The sequence below is a fragment of the Lonchura striata genome, chromosome 9 (genome assembly GCF_050655825.1).
Source record: "Lonchura striata isolate lonStrDom1 chromosome 9, ASM5065582v1, whole genome shotgun sequence".
Lineage (NCBI taxonomy): Eukaryota > Metazoa > Chordata > Aves > Passeriformes > Estrildidae > Lonchura > Lonchura striata.
In genome coordinates this window covers 8,297,509-8,319,976 of record NC_140711.1, presented here as the reverse complement: position 1 = coordinate 8,319,976, position 22,468 = coordinate 8,297,509, and the positions used below count along the sequence as shown (strand labels likewise).

At 43.3% G+C, this 22,468-nt stretch overlaps 2 protein-coding genes across 6 annotated transcripts in view; one reads left to right on the top strand and one right to left on the bottom strand.

Annotated features, from left to right (window-relative positions):
• Window positions 1–22,468, bottom strand: part of MYO7B (myosin VIIB) — a 49,727-nt gene that overhangs the window by 16,600 nt on the left and 10,659 nt on the right. The window contains exons 12-34 of the mRNA XM_077785633.2: window positions 22,147–22,289; window positions 20,553–20,763; window positions 18,895–19,030; window positions 18,493–18,653; window positions 16,097–16,234; window positions 14,976–15,128; window positions 14,323–14,421; window positions 13,686–13,780; window positions 12,513–12,597; window positions 10,816–11,034; window positions 10,132–10,212; window positions 9,375–9,551; window positions 8,448–8,657; window positions 7,358–7,525; window positions 7,012–7,092; window positions 6,365–6,492; window positions 4,781–4,907; window positions 3,740–3,859; window positions 2,675–2,848; window positions 2,046–2,273; window positions 1,448–1,615; window positions 748–865; window positions 526–652 (exon numbers count right to left, since the gene is read on the bottom strand). Coding sequence (XP_077641759.2) covers window positions 526–652; window positions 748–865; window positions 1,448–1,615; window positions 2,046–2,273; window positions 2,675–2,848; window positions 3,740–3,859; window positions 4,781–4,907; window positions 6,365–6,492; window positions 7,012–7,092; window positions 7,358–7,525; window positions 8,448–8,657; window positions 9,375–9,551; window positions 10,132–10,212; window positions 10,816–11,034; window positions 12,513–12,597; window positions 13,686–13,780; window positions 14,323–14,421; window positions 14,976–15,128; window positions 16,097–16,234; window positions 18,493–18,653; window positions 18,895–19,030; window positions 20,553–20,763; window positions 22,147–22,289 — 3,347 coding nt within the window. The remainder of the gene's footprint in view (window positions 1–525; window positions 653–747; window positions 866–1,447; window positions 1,616–2,045; window positions 2,274–2,674; window positions 2,849–3,739; window positions 3,860–4,780; window positions 4,908–6,364; window positions 6,493–7,011; window positions 7,093–7,357; window positions 7,526–8,447; window positions 8,658–9,374; window positions 9,552–10,131; window positions 10,213–10,815; window positions 11,035–12,512; window positions 12,598–13,685; window positions 13,781–14,322; window positions 14,422–14,975; window positions 15,129–16,096; window positions 16,235–18,492; window positions 18,654–18,894; window positions 19,031–20,552; window positions 20,764–22,146; window positions 22,290–22,468) is intronic.
• Window positions 2,232–22,468, top strand: part of IWS1 (interacts with SUPT6H, CTD assembly factor 1) — a 51,353-nt gene continuing 31,116 nt past the window's right edge. For 2 of the 5 annotated variants that reach the window (XM_085587080.1, XM_085587079.1), the window contains exons 1-2: window positions 15,954–16,068; window positions 17,819–17,934. The gene's annotated coding sequence lies outside the window, so the exon portion shown is untranslated. Of the gene's footprint in view, window positions 2,379–12,323; window positions 15,174–15,953; window positions 16,069–17,818; window positions 17,935–22,468 lie in introns of those variants that run through there. The other 3 variants (XM_085587078.1, XM_085587076.1, XM_085587077.1) reach the window with 3 other exon arrangements.

The window sequence follows — 22,468 nt, the reverse complement described above, 5'->3', positions numbered from 1 at the left end:
TTACTCTGGACTCCACCATGTTTTGTATAGAAGTGCTTCCATATAGACAAAAGAACACCCTTCTTTTGGAGTAACTTGACAACTAATTAAATCTCTGGCAGTCCTCACAGGGGGCTTTTTTGTAAGACCTTTTTCTCTGAGTGACCTGATGCAAGGATGTGTGCCACGAGCAAGCAGTAGTTAACTGCTTTTCTCAGTGATCCTGTTCTGGTCCATGAGAAATATGTGAACTCCTAGCATGCTCAAAGACAGTGGCTTAACTGTGTCAGTTATTTGAGCCATTCTTGTCTTGATGCCTACCTGTGCCTCCTTACACCTTTCTGACTGAACAGAATAACTTTACACCAGTCCTTTCAATATTTCCTTTAGAGGCTGTTCAGAAGTTTTGCCTTTCTCTTTCCTGGACCTAGGCTAAACCACCTTTTCACACAGATCAAATCATCTAAGGACGTGGCAGAGAAGGTATACCCTTTCTGAGTATGGAAGAGATGGCATCTTCAGATCTTGTCTTTCTGGGGCTCTTACCTGTTGGTGTGGATGCCAGTTATTTCTGGGAAGGTCAGCTCAAGGAGCCGCTTTTCAGACTCATCCAAGAAGCAGATGCCTTTCCAATTTATAGCAATGATGAAGTGGTTCTTAGGCAAGCTGGGTCCTGAAAATAGAGAAAAAAAAATCCTTATCAATGCTATACAAGTCTTCTCCTATTGATCTTACATCTGTCCTGTACTCCCAGGCCCCAGGTATTACCTGAAAACTTAGTGACTTCAAAGAATCTGGAAAAAAGCAAAGGCCACTGAAAGCGAGCAAAATCTACAAGTTGCTCCTTCACAGTCTGAGAAGAGAGGTGGTCTTGTGTGTAAGGGGCCTGCAGGAAAAACACACACCCAAGGTTTTCTCAGTAAAATCTAGTTTGCATGATCTGCAGACAATAAAGAACAAACCCAACCTCAGAGATCCAAACAATCCTCTGCTGTTACTGGTGTCAAGGGAACTTGGAGAAAGTAAATCAGGAACAATCTCCAGGGACCCGCGTGCAGCTAACAGTGCCCACAGGCATCTGGATTCCAAATTTCCGTAGAATTCCCACTGATCTATTCAAAGTCTAACACAGCTTAGATGCCATTCAAATAATTCAGGTAATCCATTTCCAGATCAAAACCAGTATGTCATGTCATCCCATCCTGACTTGGTCATCAGATGGAAAATAGCCTTAAAAGCTACTCTATTCAGAGATTTAAATGTACTTTTTCATTCTTCCCCCTTGCTCTTCATATGGAAGTGTGAGTGCAAATGTTTTCTTCTCCCCCAGACCTAATGAGCTATTTGGGCTCTACAAACAGAGCTGGTTTTCCTTCTTCCCCTACAGACTTCATAAATGAAAATGGTGAAAGAAGCAGAAATTGGTGCTCAAGAGTGGTTACCCAGCAGTGCCTGACAAACCTCTTACCTTAGCATGTGCATAGGTTACAAGGCTCACCCACTTTTCCAGTGGCTTGGACTTCAGCTGTTTTACTGGGATACAGTCATGGAGCACCTTCTGTACAAGTTCATTGTGGATGGTATCTCCAAATTGGATATAACAATATTTTGCACCTATCTCCACCAAATCTTCTTCCTGAAACAATCCATTAAAAGAGGCCTAGAAGGATGTCACAAAGGCTAGATAGCCTCTTTCAAACTTTGAACCATTTAGGAAATGGGTTTTCTCAATTTTTGTCTGGATAACTCTTTACAGTCACCCAGCATAAGGAGGGATGAACATTGCACAGTCATAACATCAGAGAGATTATTAGCAAAGATATTTTAAAGTACAACCCAATTTGCCCCTTTGGACATGCCTCTAAGCTCTCACATGAACTGGAAGGAGAAAGTATTAATTAGAACTGGCAATGTGACAGCTGGCACAATCACCTGGACAGGGATTGTTCATTAAGAAGGAAAGGATTGTTCACATCCACTAGAAACTTAGTTCATATTCCTGCTTTTTAATGTGGGAAGCATTAATATAGCTGTGTCTCTTTAGGAGGATGAATGAGGAGACTCACCTTCTCACAGCGGTACTCTCCAAACCGAACGCCCCGGATGACTTGGTGGTAGATGAGATCAGTGCTGACAGGATCCTCCCGGGAGTTGTGCCAGGGGGTGAAGATTTCCTTGCGGAAGTAGAGGCGCCAGGGCGCGTGGCGTTCGTGGGTGCCCCGCTCCTTCACCAGCTGCTCGCACTGCGAGATGGCGTCCAGGACGTGGTCCCGGCCCCCGCCCAGCGACCAGACCTGCCGCAGGGGCACACTGCATTTACTGGCATGCCTGCTCTGGGCCTACCCGAAGGACAATAAATGCAAAGCCCCTGGTCTCCTGACTGCAGGAACCCCAAAAAGGTAAGCAGATGACTATGTGAGTTGTATGTGGTAAGTGGATGTATTTTTACTAGTCAGCTATGTGGCAAAGGAAACCTGGCGGGCTGCAGCAAGAATTGCTGAGTGATGAGCCAAGAGAAAGGCAGAACAGGATTATAAGGCCTTGAGATCCATCTGGGATTCAGAACTGATTTAGTTTCAGTGCAGGACTGGGTTGAGGGTGTTCCAGAATTCAGGAGTTCTCAGTGAGGCTGGGTGGGCAGCAGCAACTCCACAGAAAGAGAAGGGAGCTTTCATTCTATTTTTCTACACTTTACCTTATCAAACACAGCAATGTAAAGTGAAAACCCAAAGACATCCTTCAGTTTGGTTTTATCTGCTATGAACTGACAAATCTCTTTGGCAGTGGAAGCAGAGTCTGCAGGGACAGTGATGCTTTGGCCATTCATCAGGGTGACATTAAACATAATGGGTTTCTTCTGCTTTGTTGCCTGTAAGTCAGAGTTAATAGAGAGAAAAAAATTGTGGATAAACCTTACTTTCTTCTGAAGAATGAAGTAAGCTTTTAGATCTAAGAGCTACACACCCTGTGAAACCTGGTCAACAATCTTTAAGTGAATCGCCAACACCCACACAGTTTCTTCAAAGCATCAAAGCATGGTGATACGTAAATATAAATTACATCCCTGGAGCAGCACTGGACTCAAGTTTTCTCCTCCTCACAGCTCAGGAGAGCTGATAATCACATAACAGTGCCAACTGATAGACTTTTCATTAGCCACGTTTGTCCTGATAACTTTTGGGAGCAGCCTTATGTGCATCAGTGGAGAAATGGCCTGTAGCAAGTACATTGCCCAGGAAGATGTGTGTTAAGCAGTAGGGTCCCTGAGATTTAGGGAGGAATTGAACTGAGGTCTTTACTTGAAAGGGAAGGGGGTTGTGATATTTAATTACTAGGGTGACATTTAAAGGAAGTGGAGGATGAGATAGCACCATCATACTCCCTTCTTCCTTTCATTTTAAAAGCATAAGCATTGCTCAGTTCTTTCCAAAAGTGATAGTAAGAGCTTTCCTCAGGAGGTTGTTTCAGTCCAGTGGTTCTTGAGTGGATGGAGGTACCTCCCTGCAAATCTGCTGCTGCTTACATACTTTTATGCATTTAGGATAACTGAATAGCCAAAATAGGTGTATCCAAGAAACTGGCCAGACCATGGTGGTTGGTCTTCAATCCCCTTGTGCAATTGATTTCCATTATTTGAATTAGGAAAACCTGCTATTACAGATTAGTGAATGTAGTATAACTACAAAGTAAGTAGTATAGTTACAAAAACCAGTATTAAATGTCCCAGATCAATATAATTAAGTCAAAAGGGAGTTGCTACCTGAAGTTCCAGCCAGCTGGGAGGTTCAGTCCGGGCCCCGTTGCTGTAGGTGCGTCTCAGACGCTCAGCACAGTATGGAGCGTAGCCTGTGGGCCCATGGTGGATGAAATTCAACAGATACTACATGCACAGAGGAGGAGTTAGGAAACATTAATCCTCAGAAAACATTAAAAACCTTCTGCAGCTGATACACTAGATTAGAGTGATCCATTAGCTCTCAGTTCACCAGAAAATACTAAAGATTGGGTTGGAATAAATGTCTTCAAAAAGGAGGCTTGAGAAACTTTGTTTTCACTCATTCTTCAGAACTTTCAGTCCAGAGGGAGAGAAGATTTGTGTCAGTCTATCCACCATGTTTAACTACATGAGTAGTGGAGACTTTGTTCTTATGGTTAGGTTTAGAGCAAGAGTCAGTGTTTTCAACCCAAGAGCCTGAAGTCTTAGAACATGGTGTATAAATTGAAGAGTTGGGAAGAGGACTAATGGCAGATTAAGTCTAATGATAATTGATACTTTTAATTCTGCCAAGTTTTTATCCTGTGGTGAAGTGGATTTATCATCCATTTAAACTTGGAAATTAATAAATAAAAGTCAAAATATCTATTGGACATTTTAGGGCATAGAGATATAGGGTAAGAACTGATAAAACTTGAAGGTGTAATTTTATACTGGCCTCCTGAATATATTTAATCACTGGGGCTGTAACTGGAAACATCTTTTCATTGTCTTTGGCTGGAAAGGCAGAATTGGAGAGGTTAAAATATGATCCCTTGCAGATTATACACCTAAAATGAGAGCTGTGATCAACAACAGAATCCAGACTGTAGATGTGTAATGAAAATATTAAATATGAATGCAGCAATAATTTATTTAAATTCACAGATAAGCATATGAGATGAGAAAGCTTCTGCTGAAACCACAGCACCAGCTGCTCTGGAAGCCAAACATTTTATGTGGCTGTCAGCATCAAAACATCAAAATACACAAGACACCAGCTCAGCTGAGGTGTGTGAGCTGCTGTAAGAAAGGTTAGCAGTGTACCTTCACAAATGTGTCTGAAGGAGGAAAACAACCAAGGCAAAGCGACAGAAGGATCCAGCCACGAGCATAGCTGCTCCTGTTGCTGTTTTCTGTGAGTTGTTTGCAAATCTGGCAATAAATCTCATCTCTGTAAAGAAACATGTGAGAGCAACAGATAATTCACTGTCTGAACTCTCTTTAGCTGTTTCGACTGCAAGCTTGGCAGGATTGTAGCATGATGAAGTAGTTCTGAGCTAGGTTCAACCACAACAGCTAGGATAGCACCTGTAATGCACCACAGGAATAGCTTTGTTATGGAAAAGGCTCCAGGCATGCTTAGGGCCTTTTGCCACCCCTTCTCACTCAAGTGTAATTCCCATGCTGAATTCACTTCTGTGAGAAGCAGAGGGCTGTGCAGGAAAACAACTGCTAGGTCATCCAGCTGTGAAATGGCATTTCTGTCCAAGAGTCTAGATGTGTAACTTGCTCTGGCCTCTCTGCAGCATGTGGATTGTAGCTCATGGCTCTTGTCTGTCTCCTTGTAGGTGGATTTGGGGATAAGGATAGGGGACACCCTGCTTAATTTTATATCTACATATTTAAATATTTACATATTTATATATTTATATACAAACTTGTAGTGTGTCTTGTACAGAAATGGAGAAATGACAGCTTCAGAGTAAGCTTTTGAAAATACAAGTTATCTGCATCAAGGACAGGACCTAAGGGAAACAGATGCAAAAATCTGCATACAAATAAGACTGTTATTAAAAATCATCTTAATTTATTCTAGACTCTTGGAACACACATTTGTCAATTCTGATGTGAGAGGACATAAGTTGGATCAGATTTTTATTCCCTCATAGGACATTTGATGAAACACAAATGGAGGGTATAGGTATTTAGCCTGCGGCTATTATGATATATGGATTGAATGCAATTTTTGCCAGCTGAGCATTTGCTTTAGGGAGTGTTTTGGCTGAAACAAAGTGACTGTAGATAGAGGAATGCAGCCCATGACTGAGTTCAAGGCATGGCCTATGTCTGTGGGCTCTGTTGAAGAATAGTCCTTTGGTTAAAAAAAGGAGAGTATTCATGAGGTCAGGTCAGAATCAATGAGCTTCTGCCATATCCTCACACCATGCTTGGCCTCGTCCAGCCTCACACTGCTTGTGATCAGGATTTATCCTTAGTGTCTGATACACTCACCAATCCAGACCTTTGACCATCTTTGATGTGGGGATGTTGCTTGAGTGCTCAAAAAGAGGCTATTGGGCCTCTTGAAATAGCCTCAAAAAGAGGCTATTTCATCCATCTAGTATACATTAACTCCATATTTTTTACTCCTCTGAGTGACTCTTCTCCCTCATTCTAGGGCAGTGCTCCACCTTCAAGTGCTATTGAGTCACAGCCCTGAGCTCTGCCCCTTTCCATAGCTGTGGGATATTCAGAAAGCCATACATGGAGGCAGCTGGCCTAAACTGCACCATGAAAATAACAGAAAAGGCAGTAAGGGAGTCATTCTCCAGGACTGTGGAAAAAGGATGCTGGATTTCCTTGATGCAATGGGCAGCTGGCCCTAGGAAGGGGGTACAAATTTCCTACCTGATAGCAGGACGCAGAATTGCATTGCCAATAATGAAGTGTACTTTTTCTAGGTTGGACATAGGTCTCTGAGAGATTGAGATGTCCTCTTGGAAAGCCTCTTCTCCGCTTCGTAGCTGCTCTGTCACCTAAAAGAAACATTAGAACCCCAGAGTGCTCTAGAGATCTCCCCTCTTAGCAGGCAGCTCTCCCACAAATGAAAGACATTCCTTCTCTATCCTACTGGCTAAACCTCTTCCTGCTCAGTGCAGGAGAACCAGGCCATATTACCCCCCTTCCTTCTAAAGATAACTCATTATATGTGCTGTTACAGCACTATCTCTGGCTGGGAAATTTTCATGTACTGTCCTGTACAGCCCTAAGCACATGGTTTTCAGTCTGCTTAGGCCTCTGGGCAAGCTGTTCTGTAATGCCAACAATTCTCAGTAATAAATTTCTCCTTGTGTTCTCTGCCAGAGAACAGATGACATCAGTGCACATGGGGATCGTTTCCAAAGAACCCTGCACCAGGTATCCCACAAAGGGCTGCCCTGGCTTGGCAGGGAAACAAGTTCTCAGCTGGGAGGTTGCTCACATAACATCTATCAGAAGGTGAAGATAGCGTTTCAGGCAAGAAGAAAGGGAAGCAGTTTATTTCTACCTCTTACCTTCCCTGTCAGCTTGGATGACCGTTTCAGTTTCAGGGATGAAATCCCCTTAGAAATCTTGTTATCCCTTCTGCCTTCTTTCTGCAATACACATTACCATTATAGGAAATCAGTTTAATGCACAGCAAGAATGATTCATTAAGGACAGAAAGATGCTCAAGTGAAGATGTTGTTTTTTTTTTCCTCTCATGCCAGAAAGAGCTGAGTGTCCTACCAGGACATTTGCACTTGTGGGTTTTCAAGTACAGTAGCATGAAAGAGTTCCTTTGCTTTTCTCACTCTTGGTAGAACAGCACAGAAACCAGGGAAAGCAAATGAAAACACAAATATAGCCTACTTGTCTCACCATATTTGGGCTGTCATTCCTCAACTGGACCTGGTTTTTCCTGCCAAGTGTGTCATATATCTGTGTCATCACGGAGCTGCTCTTGGTGGTGGCACTCTTGGCAAACATTGCTGGCTCTGGCAGGTCCCCCATGAACCTCAGGATGATCACCCACACAGCTAGAGAAGCCTATAATAGCAGAAAGCACAGTCAGACACTGCCAACAGGACCAATGGCTCTGTGCCATTTCTGCCTGTTTAGATTAAGGGCATTTTCTTCCTTCACTCAGTCCAAATTGTTAAAATTCCCATTTCCACTGACTACCTACACGAAGAGTTTAGTTTCATACCAAACAACAAGACAGCAGCACACAACACTTTCCTGCTAAAGGAAGAGGGTACAGCTCTGGTGGAAAGGTCAGATTTCCTCTGTGACTGCTGAGCCCTCACATTCCCTTTACTGGCACCTTAGAGATGTGCTGTGGCTGGAGGGAAAGGGTGAAGACTTGGCTGAACTGCACTCTGCATTTGCTGACCTGGACAGATAAGCAGTGGAGTGGAGTCTGCCAGGACCTTTCATGCCCAGAACTAGAAAACCAAGTAATAGCAAAGTTCTTCAAACATGGGGTCCTCCATTCTGCCAGGCTGCTTAGAATTAAGGAAAATGCCCTCCTCAATCCCTCTTCTGGTTTAATGGGATATTGGAGGCCTGGCACTCCCCCTTCTGTCCTATCTCAGAAACCAACAACCCTAACAAGAGCAGAGATAAGCTGCTATGCTTCTTCTCTCATGCTTCTTCTCTCCAGTCCATTTTTGTCTGCAAAGGGTGTCTGGAGCAGTCAAAACACACCTCTGAGTTCCCTCTTTGGGAAAGAACAAAGGTGACCAGAGATCCTGCATTGAGCAGGTGTTTGTGTGAAGTGTCTTCCAGCAAATAGCCAAAAAATGCTGATGGGAACTGCTGCTTTCAATACCACAGCTCAGGACTATCTCCTTGGCTGTGGAGTCTCTGGTTTCCAGGGCTGTGCCAGAGCCAGGACCCAAGGATGATGGGACCTGTAAAGCCAGGGCTATGGAGAGAGTAGGTTCAACATGAACAAGGAGCAAGATACCAGGACGTTGTCCTTGTCTTCATGGTAGAGCAGTGGGTGCCGCAGCTGTCTCCGGATATGTGTATGTGTAGAAGACCCCTGGAAATAAGTAGCTGCAAACTTGGGGAAGGTGTAGTCTTCCAAACCAAGTGCTTCCTCTTCTAGCTCCACACTCATGGGAACCATGTCCAGGTCCACTTCCTCCAGCTTGTTCGGCTTTGTTTCTAAGTCCTGTGCAGAACATGAGGAAAAAGCATATTTTCTTTTACTGAACTCTGATATGCTTATGTTTAGTTTTGTTTTTTTTTTTTCCTTTGGCCATAGGTTTTTCAGAATTTGCCTTTCCAGCTAACCCCAAAGCCATTTACAGTTTATCAAAACATCATTTGGACTCAGAGTTCGTCCTTCTGAGATGCATCCATTCCATATGGTCTTCCTGTCTTGGTCCTCAGCAAGAATATTTCTGATGGAAAATCTAGGTGATACTATTTATATCCTGTACTTATCCATACCATTCTATTCTGCCCAACTCTTCCTACAAAATTCCAACCTCCACAGCTATCAGGACAAGTATATCACAAGTGTTGCCTTCTAGAATATGGTATAACTTGGGTCATGAACTTTCAATTTGTTTCAGGCAGAAAATCACTGAGAGCACTGTACGCAGAGCATGAGGCTGGTGCCAAAATGCAGAGGGTGGTATTGTTTGGCTGGGCCAAAGAAACAAATGCAAAGTTTGAAGCTATATAGTCCCTAGACTGCATGTGACCAAAAACTTTTGGGAACTCACCTCTGCAAGAGATGCCTTAGTGACTGGATGACTAATCTGGGGGATTCTTTCACTGAACAGAAGTTCACTAAACAGAACTGACCACTGATGGAATTCCAACTATCAGTGGGCTTACACAAGGGACAAGCATGACCCATTACCAGTTTGCAGCTCTGTACCTCAAAACCCAGAGGAGCCTGTCCTTCTTGGCCTCCGATCACAGAAGGTAAAAACCCAAAAATTTTGTCCACCATTTCCTGGTCACTGATAACATCATGATTTGCTGGTTTATTGGCAAGCACGTTGCTCCTCGGTCTTGCTTCTGCTTCCTCTCTCCCCTGAGTTGGCAGATGTTCCTTTAAACACAGAAATAGGCGACTTGAACGTGAACATCATGAATGAAGATCATTCTGCTAGAGTGAAGGGGTATGAAGATGAAACACTTTTACAAAGCTGTGTGACTGTGAGGTCCAGCTCTGCCAGTGCAGTGCTGAAACAATAAATCAAATGTTGCTTATGTCAAACAGTCACAAAGACCTGGCACATCAGCAGCAGGGCCCTGCTCTTACAGCTGTCTTTATGGACTGTTTGCCTATTGGTAATGATGTGCAATTATATAAAAATTGAATCAACAGGAGATAATACAGGAAAAACACAGAATTTCTAACAGCAAAAAGCCCCACAATATTTAAAATTTTAAAATGTTTTGTGTTATGAGACTTGTAATGGCATTGGGCATATTTGGCTAAAGTGCTACCTTATGCTGCAAAAGAAATGTGTATGTATTTGCCTTGTTATGTTTTCAAAGCATCATTACAAATAGGATTACAACTCTGTCTTATCTTTCTTTAAATGTAGCAGTGCTCAGAGGTTTGAGCAAGTCCACAGGTGTGAGCTGGGTAATGCTGGCCAGTGTTCCTCTACCAGCATACCTACCTTTTGTAATCTCATAGCCTCTTCCCTTCCTTTCAGTGGTCCCAGGTCTTTCAAGTGGATATTCCTGGCTTCCAGCTTGTTCTGTGGACAACAGGACTGTTCTGTGACTGTCTAACTGCTGAACGAACTCCCTTCTGCCTTTAATAAACTGTCCACACCAGGACTTTGTCCCAACAGAGTCTTAGTTCAATATTTGACATTTTAGGGAACAGTCCATAGGCAGAAATCTGCAAACTGGCTTAGTCCTGTTGGTACAGCATTAGTACAGAAAGGAAATCAGGGAGAGGCCTCTCATGTGCTATGGACTGACAAGGGTAGCACCTACCAAGACACACTGTGTTGGGATTCCCTTCTGGCACTCCCTGAGTGCCACCCTGCTGTAGAAGTTAATTTCCCCTTGGAGAACTGGCTGATGCACACAGATCTTATCTTTTCTCCCTTCTGTCACAGCCACTGCAGCTGTATCAGTGAAGTTTTGATCCATGATAATGATCACATAAAGCAAATGTAAACAAGATCAATCTGCTTAACACTCTGCTTTTGTACTTAGCAAGAGTTCAAAATAAAACACCCCAAAATGAATATCCACACCCATTGCTATGTGAAGGCAACACTTGCCGGTGATAAAATCTGTATTGGAAGTTCATAGAAACAATGTGTTCACGAGGTATCTGTGAGCATTACCTCCCTCTTTATCCTCCGGTAGGTTTGGCGAGCGAGCATGCCCCTTGCATATGCCTGTATGACACAGGCAGCTTTCTTCTGCTCTGCCAGCCTCTGTCGCAGCAGGAAGCCGCGGCACAGGGCCTGGAAGGCGACGATGCGAGCCCGCGTGGCCTCGTACTGCTGAGCCAGCTGCCGGCTGCGGTACAGCGCCTGCAGGCGCCCGAAGCCCAGCAGCACCTGTGCGGGGACAGGGAGAAGTCATGGCTCCAAACCGTCGAGACGGGTTGGGATGAGTAGAAGACAACAAAATTTGGTAACTGGATAAAGACACTAGAGGTGGCTAATGTAATAGTGCCCTTTATGCTTTGTTTTCTAGCAGTAATAGGCATTTAAAACTAGCATATAGAGTTATTTGGGTTATCTGTTCTAGGGAGTGGCTAGAATTGACAATGGTAGCCTGGGATCATGACAAGAGAAGGAACAGAGCAGAAATGAAGCCAGGTGAATGGAAGCAATCAGACAGGAATTGCATCACTGAATGTTTCTGACTAAAATTGGCAGTTTCTCCTTCCCATCTCAAATGGGATGTATGGGATATAACAATAATAATAATCCCTGCCACACAAATACATAATCTGTGAGTGCCCCCAGTTTTCCTCACCCAGAAAATGCACCATCTATAGAAGATCAGCCAGGTTTTTTTTTCATACAGAATCACACAGAATTGTCAAGGTTGGAAGAGACCTTCAAAATTATCTACTCTAATTGTCAACCCAGCACCATCATAACTCCCCTAAACCATAGCCACAGGTGCCACATTCAGATGCCTCTTCAACACATGCCAAGATGGTGACTCCCCCACCACCCTGGATAACTTATTCCAGTGCCTGACCACTCTTTCAGTGGAATTTTTTTCCTAATATCTAGTCTGAATCTGAACCTCCCCTGGCAAAATTTTTAATAATGTGAGATTAATATAATGACATTTCTGGTAATTTTTAACAAAGTCCCAGTTTTCCTGCAGTTTTCCAATTGTGGGAGATACTTTGCTCATAGCGTGGTGATGATGCACAAAGGCTAGGCTTGTGTTTCTGGCTATAAGAAGTGTGGGACCACTTATGTATTAGGTTTCTGGAGCCAGGCCTGCCAAAGGTGAGTTTGGTTTCTGAAATATCCTACCCCCGCAGCCCCCTGAAGTTACCAGACTAGTCCAGATCTGAGAGGGCTTTGGGGGAAATATTTCAGGGGCATTGGCAAAAGATTCCAAAAGAGGCTCCAACCCCCGACATGGTCAAGGTGTTTATTCCAGGGGAGAAGAGGGAAAGAGAACAAACAAGGAAGAGCAGAGCCTTATCTAGACTCCTGCTCAGGAAAAGATAGTTGGCTTTCAGCCAATTAGGTCAAGAAAGGAAGGAAAGGTTAAACTAACATGGTCACAGCCACAGGGGTCTCTGGGGAGGGAAAAAACATTCCCCAGAGCAATCCAACTGGTTCCTATTTCACCAAAAAGCAGAAATGTCACAGGTTCAGCAAGCCCTGAGAGGTCCCAGAGCCCTCCTTGGAACTTTATACTCTCCTTTACATGCCGTCATCTTGTCTATTCTCCCTTCAGTTGGGACAATCTTAATTCCTAATACTCCTCTCAGTCTGACAGGGTACAATATATAAACACACTCACGCAGAAATATATATTCATTCATACACCTTCATCTTACCATTCTGAATTCCTTCCGGCAGCAGTAGCCTCTCCAGGCTGACTGAATGGCTACAGCAGACCTCCTCTGTTTCAGGAATTGCTTCCTAAGCAGACAAACATGTGAGGTAACAAACAAAAGGTTATCTCTGTTGTTTCCTATGCTAGTAGTAGAAAATGAGGTGGCTTTTTTTTCTCTTTTATGTCCACAGTCTGATGTCAGCCTTGTTGCTGCAAAAATACTCATAGCAACTACAGCCCAAGCTAATTGCTGTGGTCAGAGAGCTCTACAAGAACTGAAAACCCTCACATCAAGACTGAACAAGTTAACTTCCCCATCTAGTAACCTCTTTCTCTCCATTTTGCTGCCAGGATGAGGAGCCCATCTGAGCAAGATGAACCTCCCATGGCACAAACTGTCACACTGCAGCTGAAAAAGGCAGCACATAGCTCTGGCAAGTTAAAAGTAAAAGCAAAGTGAGCATTTTGGTTTGGATACTCTGTTGGATAGCAGTCAGAGTCTGAAAAAAAAAGAGAGAGGTTTTGGGGCATTTGTGTCATATTTTTTAGTTCTTCCTTCACTATGGTCAAACCAAGACTCAGTCCTATATCATGGTTCTGATTGAGGGGATACAAGACCCATAAGTACAAATCATGATGTAAAGCACTTAATGAAGAAAAGCATTTATTTGACAGCAACTAAATTTCACTTCTGAAGAGATTTCAAACTAAACCAGACGCAATGCAAGAATTAGGCATCTCTGGCAAAGAGAAGGACTATTTAGTTTCTATCTGATTCTTATCAATATATCAAAGAAGCATCCTATATAAGAGAATTCTTGTATTTCTGAGAAGGACACAGATTCCATGGGAATTTCCTGCTTTCCAGATGTCTACTGTTTACTAAAAATCTTAAAAGCAAGTCCTCCTTTCAAACCTTCCTTTTCATACATGCCACAGCCCTGCATTTTGAAAAACATTATGAAAATAACAAAACTGAGCCAAAACACATCTTTGTCCGACATCTGCATAGATACACTCTGCATTATTACATGATGAGCATGAAATTTAGGCTGGTGGAAGGTATAGCCTGATACATTTTGTACTCAAAAATGTGCCATGGAGTGTGTTAAGCTGCACCACAAAGATTAGCTACTTCAAAATAAAGCAAATTCCCTTCTGTAAGATCACTGACCTGTCCTTCAATCCTCTCATCACCTTCTGGATAAGAAGAACCTTATCTGTGAGTATATTTTGGCGTTGGAGCTCCAATACAGTGTCATGATGATCCTGTTAAAAGAAAGTGTGGATATGCCAGCTTAGCAGACACACCTACAACCTCTGGAAATGGGACATATGATCAAAAAGAGACCCAAAATCAGCATGATGTAGTATAATGTGACTAAAATGCATTGATGGGACTGACTGCAGTAGGAAGAGTGCACACTACCTGACCAGACTTATTCTAGATATAGCCATAAACAGGCAGGAATCTCCCTGCAGCAAGACTGTTTTCAGCTAGGGGTATGCTACAGGCAAGGTGGTCCTCTGCAACAGTGCACTGATATTCTGTTCTTTTTTATGCTCCAATACATTGCACTGTGCTGTTTCAGCTGCAGCACTGTAGCACAGAAACAGGATCAGTCTCTCCTACGTCAGATCCTCTCCACTGAATCCTTTGGCTTTCAAGAAAATAGATCCACCATCAGAGAGAGAGTTTGTAAGACAACCCAGTCCTCCTTGGTTGCTATTCTTGCACAAGCAGGCCAAGCTGTACTGTGAAGCATGCAGTTTTTCACGAAAAAAGACAATAAACTGTCTTTTTTACTTACTTTGAGGAAAATCTTGGTCCTTCCAACTTGCCAGCTTTCATCCTTGCCAAGCACTGCTTCGGAGATGCTGATGCAGCTCTGTCGAGTGTCATTCTTCAGCTGATGTGCAAAAGCATCATGATGTTAGGGCTTGGCTGTGAAACACAGCAAGTACAATGCAAGGATCTATTGCCCTGCATTCCAAAGGGTGAAGAACAGGAACAGATGAGGTCTTGCAGACCTCTGGGCTGACAGTACAATGAATGAAGGTGGTTCAGCTCACATGGTCAGGAAGAGGAGGAACATGATTGCATGACTAAACATTCCAGAGTCAAGGTGTGAGGAGGACAACAGAGACCTGAGAATGTGTGATCACAGGAAAAAAACATCTGAGGGCAATGGAAATGGGGATGGTACCCTGCCTAGAATGTCTGTGAGGAGCAGTCCAAGGACAGCTGGACTTCAGAGGAGCTCTGTGTTTTCAGCTAAGGTCAAAGGGAATATTTAACTATTTAGCTATAATTACTATGATAACATTCCTGTGATGACTTCTGCTGTGCTGACTGCTCTCTCAGCTCTGCAAGCAGTCATTCAAGAACTTCCTACTGCGGGAAAGACTAAAGCCTCAAAAGGAAAAGTTAGATTAGCCTGAAACCGTGTTTTTGCTTACACACCTTTTGTCGAAGAGACCATGGCAGAAGAACTCTGTATCTCTCGAAGAACTCCTCAAAGCTGTAGCGAACTGGGTACCCAGCCTTCCTGATCTGAATGGTCTCCATCATCCCTGAGTATCGCAGCTGTTTGATACATAGCTCCCGATCAAACAACTGAAAGGGAAAGCAGATAAGGAGGAGACTTAGCACTGAAAAAAGGTACATGTGCGGTATCCCACAGAACATGTCTATTAACCTCCAGCCTCAGAGGGCCTCCAAATGGCCTACTGTGCTTTTTTAAATTGTATTTTTCTTCCATGCACTAAAATAATTCATTGCAAGCATAAACAAGTCACCCCAAACGTCTTCAATTTTGTGTATGTCAGCAGTAGAAACAGTCTGTTAACTTCAGTCTGGCTACCATTTTTCATTCTAGAACTGCAATTTCAGATGAACAGTGAATTGATTATATAATTTTGTAGGTGTGAATAGATGCATTAGCAACTTAGGCCTTTGGGCATACCATGCAAAGCACAACAGGCATGTTGCTCTTTTCTTATTATTATTGTTTAATCTTACCTGAGTTTAAAAATTGGCTCACTAAGCCACATGCAGTACTTCAAAAAATTTTAAAGCACTTGATCAACACCATACAAGGTTTTACAGTAGAACCAGATCAAAATCCCCCAAGTCCCAGCTACACATCCTAATGACAAATGGACTCTTCCTGATATGTCAGATTAAGCCAAATCACCCCGCTCACAAACTCCCACAGCTCTCCTATTCTCTCTCAGGCTATTTCATACTATGAGCACAGTTGATCCTAATGGTTTTTGTTTGTTCCTGTGTTGAGGGCCCACAGATTTTTCAGTTTTGTCTTTATCTGAAAAAGCATCTATAACTCTACTCAGGAATACACCTGTGTGGTTTTTTGCTAGCCATTACTCTATGGTGCTTTTTTGAGATGCTCTTGTAAATTAACCATGCTATATCCTCCTGTTATGTTTATTGAAGGAATACCCTGTACTTCAGCTCTTCTTGGATGCAGCCAAGTACAACTATAAAATGTTACACAGAAACTGACATTACAAACTCATTACAAACTTTACCAAAGGTAAGACTCTGTATTGTTAGAACATTACCAGTGGTTTCTTGTAGTCATTTGGCTTGATGCAGCGGATGAAGTATGGCTGGCACTGCTCAAGGATTTTCATTAGTTTTTCCAGGGATTGCTTGAACTGTCCTCCCAGTGTCGAGAGCCGCTTAGTGGTATCCAAGCCCTGGGAAGAGAAAGCACATGCTGACTGCAACATCATTCACTTTCAGAAGCCAATTAGTAAACCTTTGTATTTTTGTACAATGTTACAGTATCACAAAACCACCAGAAAAAAAATTATTTACCTATATGGGAGCTACATTGGCCATCTGCACCTTATTAATTTGCATTTATTCTTGTAAAGAAACCCCTCACTAAGTGCTTTCACCTACTTGGCACTAAGTTCTAGCAGCAGGGGTGGCTGTGGTGGAAGTAATTCCACCCACAGGAGCCCACATGCACCTGTCTGTTCCAACCAAGGCTGTGTTTAGTGCCAGGCCTGGGTGCCAAGCTGTGATTCCTGGGAGTGTGCCTGAAAACTTGGTGAGAAATGTCCATTCCCAAAGGAGGAATAAACTCCAGGCCAGATATTTTGCTGCCATCATAGCTAGGAATACTAAAGATCAGAACAGCCCATTCCTTAGGGATTAGGGTGGCTGATCACCTTGCTCATTAATACTACAGTAAACAGTGAAAAGGCAAACTTTTACTGGAGTATAAACTGTGAGGTACTCCAGACTTCCCCAGCCTCTCTGACAGCACAATTCCACCTGTCTTCTTCACACAAATCATCACATTAGGCCTAAGTTTCTACATCTCAGTATGGGCACATTAAATTACAGTGGCAAGAGTACAGATTCCACTTAACAGAAGGACTCCACTGGCCTTTTATATACAGGCAATGAGAGCACAACACAACCTGTTTGTTTGTTTGTTTCTTTGGGGGTGTTTGGTCTGTTGTGGGGTTCTTGGAATTTTTTTCAAAGTAAATACTTTAAAGTCTAGTGGCTCCCCCTTACTTCTGTGATCTTTACACCTCATCCTGCTGTTCTTACTTCTGAAGTGCCCTTAAAGTGCCCTTCTGAATACTCAGATTTCCACTCTCTGCTTTAGCTACAGGGCAAGGCTGCCCTCCAGTGATCAATCATTTGTGTCTTTGGAAGACAGCTCCTGGGAATGTCTCATTGCAGCTCTGATGCATCTTAGAGCTAGCAAGCACCCAAAGTGGGTATAATAACAACATATATGTAGTTTAGTGATTTTCACTCTCAGACTTCAGAGGCCTTTCTGCTGTACCATCAGTGGGATGGCCACATATGGCCAAAGCCCATGCCCTCATGATCTCACACATTCAGTATTGTTAAAGCTGAATTTGTTGTTGAGTTAGTGGTGACTTTTCTGTTGTGGTGTGTCAGGAAAGGAACTCTGACAAAACTCAGGACAAAAAAGTGTTTTCTGGCACATCATTCATTATTCTTTTCTGTAGCCTGCTTCTTGGGCTTCCCAATGGTGGTACCATTTATTTGAACATCAACAGCTAATTTCTGTGCATTTTGACATGGGGTAGTCCACATTTGATATTTCCTTTCTTGAGATGCTGCTGTACTTTTTTTTCAATAACAGCCTTATTTACAGGGACAAGGCCTGTTGGAGCGTTAGATCAATGTAAATACACCTGATATTTAATCATGAAGGTATTCATAGCATTTAAGAGATGCCAAGCCAGTTATCTGCTGCTTATACCACTTCTGACATTCTTTGCCCCCAGGATGTTTACCTGTCCGTGGCCAGGTGTTCTGGACAGCAAAAAGCCACACTGGGACAAAGACAGAGGAAGAAAGGACAAGATCAGAAAACAATGCCAGGAGAATACACAGATAACAGGTAAGATTGCAAGTTGATTGTTCTGTATCCTGTCAGGAAAACTCAAAGATGTAAACAAGCAAAAGCAAAAGTACCTTCACATACTGGTGACACTACATAGCTGAATGTTCATAAATCAAGGTATGTGGAAGTTGGAGCAGGACAGAGAACCTGAACTGTGTCCCCCACTATTTTCTAATCCACTGCACTTCACACCCTTATTTTTACTAGGCACAGACACAACAGGCCCAGTGGAGAGTATGATAATGACCCACCATGTCACACAGTGACATCCAGTTTGTGACAACATGTGGGGACTTGTGGTTCTGAAACAGCCTGCAGGCATGGCTACACAGATATCCAGGGTGCATACCTGGGTGATAGGGCTGACACTGCACTTGTTTACAGCCTGAATGCCAGACCCTGACTTTTCCTGCAGTCCCCTTGGCAGAAACAATTTGAATGACAGAGATAGGGATTTGCAGAGACAGTGCAAAACAAAGAGATCAAGAACAGCCAGAGCTCTATGGAAGGCAGGAGAAATAAGTTGTTTCTGCAAGACAGTGCCAGTAAACCAACCTTGTAGACCTGATCAGATCCAAGATGCCGAATGGTCCCACGTCCCAGAACAGGTAGGGTTGTTTCCACCTGGAAAATCTCCCTCAGGAATTTGTTTTTGGAGGAATGGACCACTTGCATTACATTAGCACTCAGTGTGTCACGATTTTTCTCCAGGAAATCTATAGGATGGAAATAATATTAGCCCTGTAGCCTGCTGGCTCTAGCACCACTGTCTACCTGTAAAATCCACTTAATTTCCAGTAACTTGCAGATTGGTTTAGAGTAATCCTTCTGACCTCCTGATCAACTTCAGATCAACACTACCCTGGAGAGCCACATATCCAAGTCATGCATCCATCATGCATCCAGGGCAAGTCATGCCCTTCCCTTCATCCTTACATCCAGCAGAGATAGGCTCACCTTTTGATTCGTAAAATACAACCCCAGCAAAGTGGTTGATGCCAAACTTTGTATCATGGACACTCTTAGGTGGGATGTAGACTTTACTTTTACCATGGAGAGAATTGATTTTGACAAGCATGGTGGCATCTGTGCCCTAGAAACAAATACAGATAAAAAAGGATGGTTAAGCATATTGTCCCCAGCACTGGCCTGTGCTCAGAAAACAAACAGAAGTGGTGCTTAGAGATAATAAAAGCTAAAATTCTGCCCTTATGTGTATAGTAGATCTGGAGAAAGTGCCAAAAGTATCTTCCCTTTTACATGGACCCCTGTCTCAAGCATCATGACAGAACACAATATCAAGCACAGGGCCTGATGTTCTAGGGCTGTGCACAAGCCCCCAAAACATTACTAACATCACCAGGTGGGCTGAGAGTTTACTAAATCTTTGGACCTTCCAAGCAAAGCCCCTCGCCAACCTTCTTATGCCCTCCTACCCAGGAAGCTGTAAGGGATACCTCCTCCTTCTCCTGGGCAGGTGCAGTTCTTGCACTCCCCAGCTGGTGCAAGACTCAGAGATCCCTGGAAGAATCCCTGAGAAGATCCCAGTCAGCATGCCCAGACCACGAGTTCCAGAGGCAAGGCAGTCAGCTGGGTGCTTCTCTTCAAGGAGTGCCATCATGATGCCATCCCCTCATGGGCCATGTGAGCTCTCTGCACTCACCTGCACCCAGGGCAGTGGGGACTTTGTTCTTAGAAGTCATGTGCTCTGGGAATCATGGAAGAGGTGATTTCTTGATCTGTGGGACCACCCTCTTCTTAGGGAAGAAAGGGGAAAGCTGTCTGCCTGTACATGATCCTCTCAAATAGTTACTGAAGGACTACAAATGAGCTGAGGCAGGGGTTTGCTTTTCTGGACCATTGTCATCTGATTCCTGCACCAACGTTCCAGTTTAGTCTCACCATGCTCTGCAGCCTGTGAAAATGCTCTATAGGGATGACTGAGACCAGATGCTACTTTCGTCTCTGCTCTTCTGTTTGAGATGTCTGGCTTTTGCAGGATAACATTTCACAGAATCACAGAATCATGGCAGACAACAGCCACAGGCTTTCCCTTGTGCACCAAGCAGATCACCTTGTCATGGAATGAGTTCAGGTTAGTCAAGCAGGGCCCTTGCTGACTGGACCTGATCAACTTGTTGCTCTGTTCCTGCTCTGTGATGGTGCTCAAAATGATCTGTTTATGACCTTCCCTGACACCAAGGTTAGCTGCCTGTAGCTGCTCTTCAGTTCCTTACAATGCTGACATTGCTCAATTAATTCTGTCAGCAAGGGGAAGAAAGAGCAAGCTGCAGCCCAGACCAACAGCAGAACAATACTCAAACAATAAACTATTTCAAAGATTTCCCAATAAGCCCTTGTAAAATGATCTGGACTCCTTCCTTCTCTGTCTGGAACAGCTGTAATAGTTTCAACAACAAGGCAGCAGGAAGATCACATTCCAGCAGAGAGTGAAGCAGTTGTGGAGTGAGTTAATTTGAAGGAAACATCTATGGGGAGAAGATACTGCCTCTCCTAATGTATCTGAAAGCCACTTTTGCACTTTTGTGTGTCTAAACCCAAGTGTTACCTGTGAGCCGTATGCGAAGCCAGGCATTACAAAACCAGAAATTTACCTTTGGGAACCTGCTCTCTTCATCAATGAGGGAGATGATATTCATGGGCTTGAGTGCAATGACTTCCAGAGCCTGGTGGTTATCAGTGAAATCAATGTTGTTCCAGGCAATGTGCTCTGCAAGGTATTCCTCTTGCTCCAGCTTGAAGACATGGTGCACAAAGAACTGCTGAAGGTGCTCATTTGCAATATTAATGCACAGCTGCTCAAAGCTGGGAAAGAACAAGATGAAATCCCATGGTCACCTTATCCAGTGCTGCACTGGTCTCTGCTCCTTGTTTGGCCTCTGCATTAAATGCATTCCAGGTACACCACTGCCATATTCCACAGTGCTGGTCACTGCCATCACTGCATGTTGTCAATCATAGCAATACAAGGGAGGCATTTTCTGCCATGGCAAAGACCAGCAGCAATGACCCAGATAACTGTGAAAATTGCTTGACTTATGAGCATGTGACATGTTTCTGCTTGCACTGGCACTACCACTTCTTTTATTATTTACTCCTTTATGCTGCACCTGAGTATCATTACCTCATACTTGCTGTGGCACACTGTGCATGTCTCTGGGGTGCTCACCACAGTGAGGACCCATGGGGATTGCAGATCTTGGGAACAGCACAAAATAATAGGAGAGAACACAAAAGGTAGAAGACAGACTGTAGTGATCCTAGATTCTGTTCCAAAAGTCACTGAGGAACATTATCTGACTGAAGGCAAGAGGCATCAGTTGAAATGAATTGCAGAGACTGCAGAGTATGTGCTGATGGTTTGTGGAGAACTGATGGTACCTGACAACTGAGGGAGCTGCTGCCCCTCCCCCAAGAGAGAAGGGCAAACAGAAATGCTGCTGTGGGAATGGAAATACCAGTGGAAGAGACAGCAGTGACATGCAGTGACACAATAGTGTGCTGACCAGGAACTTTGCTGACCTGCCTTTAGGAGTAGAGAAATGAAGCAGTCAAAAACAAAACAAAACAAAACAAAACAAAACAAAACAAAAAAAAAAAAAAAAAAAACACACAGAAACAGAAAAAAAACAACCAAAACCACCAAACAAAACACACAAGCAAACAACCAAAACCAATGAGAACAAACCGACCAACCAAAAAAAAAACCAAACAAAAAAATGATGGGAGAACACTGAGAAATATGTAAACATGAGCTAAAATGGGAAACACAACACGGTCTCCTTCATCCTACATGCCAAATGTGTCCCAAGAGATATTGAAAAATCCTATGGAACAGGAAAGTTTGGTCCAGAGACACAGGGATATACAACATCCTCACATAGTGGCTGCCTGCCATAGTAGCTCCATAGCAATCTCCCCATAGAAAATTCTTCAGGTTCTGGAACAGACATGTGCAATAGCTGCACTAAAATGAAGGCTGGGGAAGGAGGCAGAAATATGATCAAGACTGAAGAAAAATGGAATCTGCATAATCAAAACTGGGAAAATCCAGTAATAGAATTTTCACCATTTTTCTGAGAATCAGGATGATTATGAAAAAGCATGTGTCTCTTTGTTTTTTTCATTCTTTCCCTTTATATCAGCTGCTTTTCAGCCTCCTGTTGCATTGCATCTGGAGTTTCCTACCTGTTGTTGCTGAAGTTTTCAAACCCAAAAATGTCCAGCAGTCCAATGGATTGATGTCTGTCTTTAGGCTTCTGAGAAGCAGGGTTGAAAATGGCTGAGTTGATTTTGTTCACAATCCACAAGAAAATCCGTCCATATATACCCTGAGGAAAAAAATGAAAGAGGAATTAGAGCCCATCATTAGACACTTTGGATGTAACTTACTGCTTGCTATTGTGCTGTCAAGCTATGTCTGAGAATTGCAAGGGCCTGGAACTGCTGGGTCAATATTTATCACATGGGGCTCCTCAGCCAGGAAGAAGGACAGCTCTGAAAGCATCCC